At 38.3% G+C, this 8,503-nt stretch overlaps 1 protein-coding gene across 2 annotated transcripts; it reads left to right on the top strand.

The window, feature by feature from the left end:
* Positions 1-323: 323 nt before the first annotated feature.
* LOC113042481 (WD repeat domain phosphoinositide-interacting protein 2-like) lies at positions 324-8,359 on the top strand. Of its 2 annotated transcripts, none has more exons than XM_026201378.1 (12): positions 324-549; positions 1,494-1,576; positions 2,704-2,873; positions 2,971-3,067; positions 3,309-3,406; positions 3,512-3,604; positions 4,493-4,563; positions 4,670-4,777; positions 5,014-5,178; positions 5,259-5,366; positions 6,538-6,635; positions 6,717-8,359. In XM_026201378.1, the coding sequence occupies exons 1-12, from the start codon at positions 476-478 to the stop codon at positions 6,827-6,829; spliced, it is 1,278 nt and encodes a 425-aa protein (XP_026057163.1). In that variant the 5' UTR covers positions 324-475; the 3' UTR covers positions 6,830-8,359. The 2 variants fall into 2 exon arrangements, with proteins under 2 accessions (XP_026057163.1, XP_026057154.1); XM_026201369.1 differs by having other exon boundaries at positions 4,670-4,783.
* The last annotated feature ends 144 nt before the right edge of the window (positions 8,360-8,503 follow it).

The raw sequence follows: 8,503 nt of genomic DNA, 5'->3' as shown, positions 1-8,503 counted from the left end.
AAAGGAAAGAAAAAAACGATGTTTGCATAATCAAGTAGCTAGGCTAAATCTTGATACTTCAGGCCAAGTGTTCATCTTGAAATATTAATAGCTAACAATTTAAAAGTTATTCTTACATTTACTTATTACTCACAGCAAACAGACACATGTAACACCACCTTAAAGTTGGGGCTTCACTGGGAAGCTTCTGAAATTTATTAGGATAAATTGTGTAAACGTTCTGCAAAGCACTGGACACATCCCCGCTTTAGTGAGAAATAGAGCACCTTTTCCTTTAATTTGAACGGAGCCTGTGCGTTCAGCAGTTACTGCGCATGCGCACGGAAAAGGTGCAACAGTGGCTGGAGAAAAACAACAACATTCATTGGAGCAAGGGTGGAACTTATGGCAGTGCAAGACGACACCAGATTTCATTGATTCAAGCCACATCCGAGCCCTTTTCACTTCGGCTTAATCTGTAAATGGTGTCGAGCCCATGAACCTGGCCAGTCAGAGCGGAGAGGCCGGCTGCAGCCAGCTGCTCTTCGCCAACTTTAATCAGGATAACACGTAAGAAAAGAACCACGCTACTGCTGATGGCCTAACAGCCCGTCTACTCGACAACAACAACACAGTGCTGTCACTATAATCAACGAGTAATTTGCACCGCAGTCCTGCGAAGCTGCGTTTGTTGTAACTGAAGCGTTTCGCTGTGTCGTCGCTCCAGTGCAGTGCGGATAGGTTTTTAAAGCGTGCTAACTCACTCTTGTTATCCTTACTGACTTTTAAGTCGGTCCCTCTTAAGACAATTGCATACGATGTGTTAATGCAATTTTTGTTTAAATCAGCACCCAATTTTGCCCTGTGAAGTAACGTTAGACAAATTCACCCACGAGACTTGTAGCACTAGCGCCCGTGCTAACACGAAAAATACACATTTGCTTTTCTGCAAAGCTTTCTGTTTCAGCCTAACTGTGTGAAATATTAAACACGGGATGTTAAATCAACGTTTGGTTATATAACGCTATTTAATTTAGCAAGTGTTATATAAAGGTATCTTTTAGCTGTGCGTTTAATGAAGTAGGACGACACAGCAAAATAACGTTAGCTCAAATGTTAGCAACGCCTGAGTAACCTATGACTTAAAACTGAGCTTTGATTTCGTCTTTTGGCTGATAGTTTCTATGCAATTTTAGGATTTTTCAAAAGCCGTTGGTTTATTTTTCCAAATCCAGTAACCAAAGAGCCAGCTGTCAAGTTAGCCAAAGCTCAAATCCTAATAATAACAGCTGCTACATTTCAGCACTCTAGAAAGTAAACTACTCTAAAATGGTTCAGTAGTCTAACATTTGTATCTTGAAGTTCGATTGCAAAATAGCTCTTGAAAACATTTCCCTATCAGGTCAACAACCTGCTTTAGTCATTAAGCAAACCAGTAGAATATAAAGATGTGGATTTGTGTTTTAATGACTTACTGTAGCATTTCATTATTGTTACTTCTTTGCTTTTTCCAGATCCCTAGCTGTTGGTACCAAGTCCGGCTACAAGTTTTTCTCCTTGTCATCAGTGGACAAATTGGAACAAATATACGAATGTAGTAAGTTATTTTTGTTTTAGTTATTGTCAGCCTTTATTCAGCTTGTGTAGTCATGCAAATCATACCTAGTATGGCTGCTTATACTTCTGGCATGATATACGTTGATTGAGGGTATCTGATAATGATGATTGATAATATCTGATGCTCTCTCTGGAGGTCAGAGATAATCAGGGGTGTACAAGGAGTTTGAAAAGTGAGAGCACTTGAAATTATTCAAATGAAGAGTTCTGGATGCTGATTGGCAACATTTCAATGTAAGATTCCAGCTGTGCCGAAATACTATCTATAGAGGCCAGCTCTCAACCTTCGTTTAAATGTCAGAAACCATAGTGTAAGGATGGCAGCACTGTGATTTACTTAGTAAAATACCATTTTAATTAAGTTATGCATCCTTATGATATTTCCATTAATGTTATAATGGTTTTATAAAGGGAGTCAACACTCAACGACATGCTGTATCATCATTAAAGTCACAGCTGAAGGGCTTGCATGAACACTTTGTGCTTCTCAATTGTCTTAAACTGTAACTAAATTCAGAAAAAACAGTCTGTCTTCCTGTCTGTAAGTGTTTAAACTTCCAAAAAAGTAATATGGCAGGATGTAGACATTTCAAAATGTCTTGAAAATTAGTTATGTTAGTAATTTTGCTATGTCCCTGTAGTCCACTGGTTCTTAAACAGTGGCCTCAGCAAACTTCCAGCTTTGAAAATCATATCCTCTTCGTAGTTCTTGTTGTTGTTGAAGAACATCCAGTTCTTGAATATTCTTTCATCACAAAATAATTGTGGTTACTTCAAATTAATAAATCAATATGCCCAATTTCTGTAAATAAAAATGGTTGAAAAGAACTATATTCGCTGCTGTTATGGGGGAAAGACTTTGAATAATAAACGCGGAGCCTTTGAGTTGAACTGGTTGAGAATCACTGCTGTAGTCCATTATAAATCCGGTTGTGTGTTCACGTGTGTTCACTGCTGTGTGTGTGCACTCTGGATGGGTTAAATGCAGAGCGCGAATTCTGAGTATGCATCACCATACATGGCTGTATGTCACGTCACTTTCACTTAAATGTTTGCATGAGTGTAGTGCATAAGACATGTTTTATATTCTCACGTGTTTGTGCTCAGCTGACACAGAAGATGTGTGCATCGTGGAGAGATTGTTCTCCAGCAGCCTTGTCGCTATTGTCAGCCTTAAGGCACCCAGGAAGCTGAAAGTCTGTCATTTCAAGAAAGGGACTGAGATATGCAACTACAGCTACTCAAACACTATACTGGCTGTAAAACTAAACAGACAGGTAAGTCCGCAAACATCCATTTCCTGTGATGCATGTTTACAGTTTTGTGTTTTATTGCAAGTGATCAGACCAAATCAGACCTGCTTTATTTCCACAGAGACTGATTGTGTGTTTAGAGGAGTCACTCTATATCCACAACATTAGGGATATGAAAGTACTACATACCATTCGAGAGACCCCTCCAAATCCTTCCGGTGGGTACCACTGCTTGCCGTCAATGCATCATTGTCAGTGTGCCGTTTTTTTTTCTCCAGACTTTTCTTGGGGAAGTACATGTAGCAGCTGCTTCCTTCAGAAAGATCTAGTACTCTATTTATGTTTGGGGAACTGAAAGCGTAGGTTTGCAACTGTTACTAATGGGATGGCCTTGTTGTTATTAGTATTAACCAGACAGATGCTTTATTTGTGATTATTAATGTCAGTAAACATTTATAGGACTATGTACCCTGTCAATCAGTAATGACAACTGTTACTTGGCCTATCCGGGAAGTGCAACAATTGGAGAGGTACAAGTTTTTGACACTGTCAATCTGGTAAGTACTGTGCAGTTTTAATGTTAGCCTTAATTATGGTTTAATTAAGGGATTGTGTTAAACAGGGTTGGTCACTATGTCTGTGTGTGTGATATTCCTCCTCAGAGGGCAGCTAACATGATACCTGCCCATGATAGTCCACTAGCAGCACTGGCATTTGATGCGAGCGGCACCAAATTGGCCACGGCATCTGAGAAGGTAGAGCTGTGTGTGTGTGTGTGTGTGTGAGACACTCATTCAGATTAGAATTAAGCTGCGTGATATGGCCAATATTCTCATAATTCACTTCTAACTCGGTGAATCAATTCCAAACTCTCTACTGAAAATGTTTACAGAAGTCACTGAATGGAATTCTTCAAGTCTTTTTTGTTGTTGTAGTTTAAAAATATATGAAGGCTCTTTATTACTATGTGTTGTATTTGTGAATATGAGTAAATGATTAAATGTCATTATATTAAACCACTTTATAACTTTTTTTCTCTTGCATTAAAAGTTTGGACTTTGGCTTCGGCTTAGCTACACTTGTTTGGGTGATGAAATAAATTGTAGCTCAAATTTTTCAATTTTTAGTGATATTGCCCAACTACTGTATATGCACTACCGATCAAAATTTTCAGGTTAATGATAATGTTTATGAAAGAAGTCATAAGGTTTACTAATGAAAATAATACTAATTTTTATGAAAAACAATAACATTTTATATAAATTTAAAACACATTTTCTATTTTAAAATATTATTTATTCATGTGATGGCAAAGTTGAATTTTCAAAGAAATAGTTTTTTCAATATTGAAAACAGTTGTGCTGCTTCATATTTATGATAGACTTTTTTGATAAATAGAAAGTTCATCAGAACAGAATTTTGTTTTTAAATAATCTGCAACATTATAAATATCTTGACCGTCACTTTTGAGCAATTTAAGGTGTCCTTGATGAATAAAATATAAATTTCTTTCAAATTTTTGAATGGTGTTTGCATATTGACCTTCAAGATTTAAAGTGCTGAATAATAATGGATCAAGAGTTTTGGTTTTTGTAACCTTACTCAGTTACATTTTCAGACCCTCTTTTCTTGGTATTATTCAGGGCACTGTAATCCGAGTGTTCTCCATTCCAGAGGGCCAAAAGCTCTTTGAGTTCCGGAGGGGAGTAAAGAGGTAGTAAACTATTACTGTACTATATTTCTATCAACACAAAACACCAAGAACTATAATAAGCACACGGAGTGAAAACAATGCACTTCCTTTAATTATCCCTCGACAGATGTGTGAGCATCTGTTCCCTCGCCTTCAGTATGGACGGACTCTACCTGTCTGCTTCAAGCAACACGGAGACAGTTCATATTTTTAAGCTGGAGACCCAGAGAGAGAAGTCAGTGTAATGATGCCCACTGAAATAAGTGGTTCTTCAGACCTTCTTCTCACACCTCAAACACAATCCTGAGCATTTGTACATTTTCCATTTATTGATTAAAATCTTGTTTGAGCAAGAGCAAGCCTCCTTCTGATAACAGATCTGCAAGCTGCGCTAAAAACAGAACATAGGCATAGCTTTCTTTTTCATCTTTTATTTTGCAGCCAACTCATGTGTTTTTATTTTCATCTTAGGCCTCAAGAGGAGCCCACTACTTGGACGGGATACTTCGGTAAAGTATTGATGGCCTCCACAACGTATCTGCCAGCACATGTGACAGAGATGTTCACTCAAGGAAGGGCATTCGCTACAGTCAGACTGCCCTTTTCAGGTCACAAGAACGTCTGCGCTCTGGCCATGTGAGGAAACCGCTCAGTCTAAATATGCCATCAGCAACCCCGATGTGTCTCTGATTATCTTGCTTGTGATTGGTTTCTAGAATCCAGAAGATCCCACGTCTGCTGGTGGCTGCATCAGATGGCTATCTTTACCTGTACAATCTGGACCCACAGGAGGGGGGAGAGTGCACACTAATGAAGCAGCATAAGTGAGACCCGCTGTTACCAAGTTGGAACTATCTATCAGACTACTAGTCTATACAGTCTCTCTTTATTTTAAGGTCCAGTTCTCACTATTAACTATGATGTTTGCCTCAGTAAACTCCTAATTACTACTGCTTTAATAGTAAGTAAGGTAGGTGTTATGTTTAGTTATTGAGTTGGATTAGGGATGTAGAACATGGTCATGCAGCAGAATATGTGCTTTATAAGTACTAATAAACAGCCAATATACTAGTAATATGCATGCTAATAAGCAACCAATTAATAGTGAGAATTGGTCCCTATACTAAAGTGTTGACGACATACACTATCATATAAGTTTGGGGTTGGTAAGATTTAAAAATATTTCTGAAAGAAGTCTCTGGATGCATTAGAAACTAATTTATTCCTGTAAAGGATCAGAGCAGAAATCATTCTAAAGTGTTTGATTTACTTTGGAAACCTTTCTTATTATGAAAGCAGTTGTTCTGTTTGATTTTGTGGAAACTGATCAGTTTTTTTTGGGGGGATTCTTTAATAAATGGAAAGTTTAAAGAACAGTATGTATTTGAAATAAGATCAATGTATTTACTGTGACTTCCGATCAATTTAATGCATCTTTGCTGAAGAAAAGCATTTCTTTCAGAAAAAAATCTTAGTGCCCCAAAATTTTGAATGGTAATGTATACATAGAATGTTTCTGTTGGTGATCGAGTATCCTGTACAGTTTACTGTGAACCAAAATTTAGCTTAGCCCCATTCATTCCTTAGGATCCAAACAGGGATGAATTTCCAAACACGTCCATGTTTTCCCTATTTAAAGACGGTTACATGAGTAGTTACGAGTCCTTATGTTGACACAAAATAAACAGTGGCAGCATTTTGTGTCACCATACTCACTCGTGTAACTACTCAAGCAGGGAAAACATGGACGTGTTTGGTAGCTTTTAAATTCATCCGTGTTTGGATCCTAAGGAATGAATGGTGCTAAACACTAGCATAGTGGCACTGCGAAATACAGTGATTGAGATGGGAGAGGTACATATCAACTTGTCTAAGTTGAGGGAAGAACATAGTGGAATATGGAAAAACGTTTTCCTTTAAAAAGTATGTATTGTAATGGTATCTGGTATCTTAATGTCATGTGAATTTCTTATGTAAATATGATTCTTCCTTTAGGTTAGATGGAAGTGCAGAGCCAGCGAATGAAATTCTTGAACAAACAGCTCACGACCGGCCACTTGTGGCACAGACCTACAGTGCTGCTGTTGCCAAAGGTAAGAAGCTGTCGTTTTCACTTAAAAAATGATCAGATGTAAATGTTAAAAAATGGCCTGGAATGGTTTTCATTGGCTCAGGTTACACTGAGGATCAGGGGGCGGTGGGGGGTGCTGGGGTGGAGGATGACATGAACACCCTGCAGCTGGACGAAGAGAACGAGCAGCCTCCGTTAATCCTGGAAACAGACTGAGCTGCTGCCAGTCATGCCCTGGATGGAAGATGGAAGTGACTGAGTGACATTGCAGAGGGGGCTTCCCTCCTCTGGTGCTGCTATGGACATGAGTGACCAGATAGAGAACGGGATTAAAAGAGAGATCATTTTAAAGCAAGCCTAGCTGTAGCCTTATTCTGTCTCTTGTTGCGTATAGATGTTTCCCTTCCCCCACCTTTGTGGCTTTATAAAACCTGGTGACATTTTCTTTTGTTTCCTTTTTTTAATGCCCAGTTATGTCCTTAATCAGACCAAAATATGAAATCCAAGCTGCAGGTGTCACATTTCTTAGCTTTGCATGTACATGTGCCAAGAATAGAGATCCTAGAAAACCTTTGCTTTTCATGTAGATGGTTCTGATGTGTTTGCTGACCATTTCTCCTCTTGAACTTTTCCATTTGTGTCTTTTTTTGATTGTGATTGAAAGCAAACTGGCTTGCGCCACCTGCTACATCACCACACGACTGCGCAGTGCCTGCATTGTGGAGTCCCTTACCAATCATCCACATCTGTGGCAAAATGTGAATATTGTCCTGTAATAATCTATATGACGTGTTAAGATGACGGCCTGGTTACAATTACTGTTTGAAAAGTGTTTTTAACAGGCTCAGAGGGTTGTTTTTAGTTTTATCTTGAATTTCTGCATCTATACACGCACATGCTTTACAATACTCTCTTCTAATTAATCCTATACCACATTAAGGTTAAACAGGCAATGTGGAGATCAAAACTTTGTTTGGCTTTGAATTTCCCCTCGTGTCTTCATACGGCCTGATTTCTTTGAAAAAGCTGTATTATTTGAAGTCCCAAACACTTCAGCAACCTCAGTAGAAGAACTGATGACTGATGAAGGCATTTAATGTATTGATTTGAGTAGGAACTAGCCTGTGTTGAACGTGGTTTCAAGCGGCAGCCAGTCATCAACTTGTTTCTAGGACATTTTGTTTGAAACCTAAGGAATGAATGAATGAAGGAAGTCATGCCTCGTCCCTTTGATTTATTCTCAATACCACCAGCTGATGATTGCTCATGAGCCTCATTTTGGTAGGTTCCTACTTTGAGGGCCTTGTCCTTTGCAAAGACAAAAAGCGGAATATATTTCACTATAAACATCAATTTTTAGTAAAAGTTTGCAGCATTTGTCTTACAAGTGGGGTATGTTCTCTCAGACATCCGTATGGATGTCAGTCTGAACAGACAGGTCACATAGTCTGGCAGTTGAACCAGAACAGGTCAAAAGTTTAAAGAGATATTCAGGGTTTTTGAATGTGATTACCAAATATTCACAATAATACACAATGTTAGCCAGTGTGTCCAAATAAGCACACAGAGCAAACAAAATACTTAGACATTCGGAGATACTGCCTGGATTCCCGGAGCTCTAAAGAATCTTGAGATTATTTTTCTGCATGATTGCCTCTTGAGCATGTTTTGATGTTGCTTATCAACAAATGTCAGTAATAAATTGACATCTTCATCAGCCAATGAGCTCTCAACCCCTAAGGCCACTTTAATTTGTTTTCTAATGATTTTTGTATAAAATGTAAATTGTTCCATATAAAAAAAACTAAATAAAACCTCTGTTGAAAATGTTTAGCATCTTATTAGATTTTCCCCTTCACTCCATTCTTATTTAAATTCAGTGTAGAGAGT

The sequence above is a fragment of the Carassius auratus genome, chromosome 3 (genome assembly GCF_003368295.1).
Source record: "Carassius auratus strain Wakin chromosome 3, ASM336829v1, whole genome shotgun sequence".
Lineage (NCBI taxonomy): Eukaryota > Metazoa > Chordata > Actinopteri > Cypriniformes > Cyprinidae > Carassius > Carassius auratus.
This window is presented reverse-complemented; position numbering and strand designations above follow the sequence as displayed.

Coding starts and splice junctions, on each gene's coding strand:
- LOC113042481 (XM_026201369.1), top strand. CDS start 476: ATGAACCTGGCCAGTCAGAGCGGAGAGGCCGGCTGCAGCCAGCTGCTC. Junction 1,577..2,703: donor GGAACAAATATACGAATGTA/GTAAGTTATTTT, acceptor GTTTGTGCTCAG/CTGACACAGAAGATGTGTGC. Junction 4,784..5,013: donor ACCCAGAGAGAGAAGTCAGT/GTAATGATGCCC, acceptor TTTTCATCTTAG/GCCTCAAGAGGAGCCCACTA.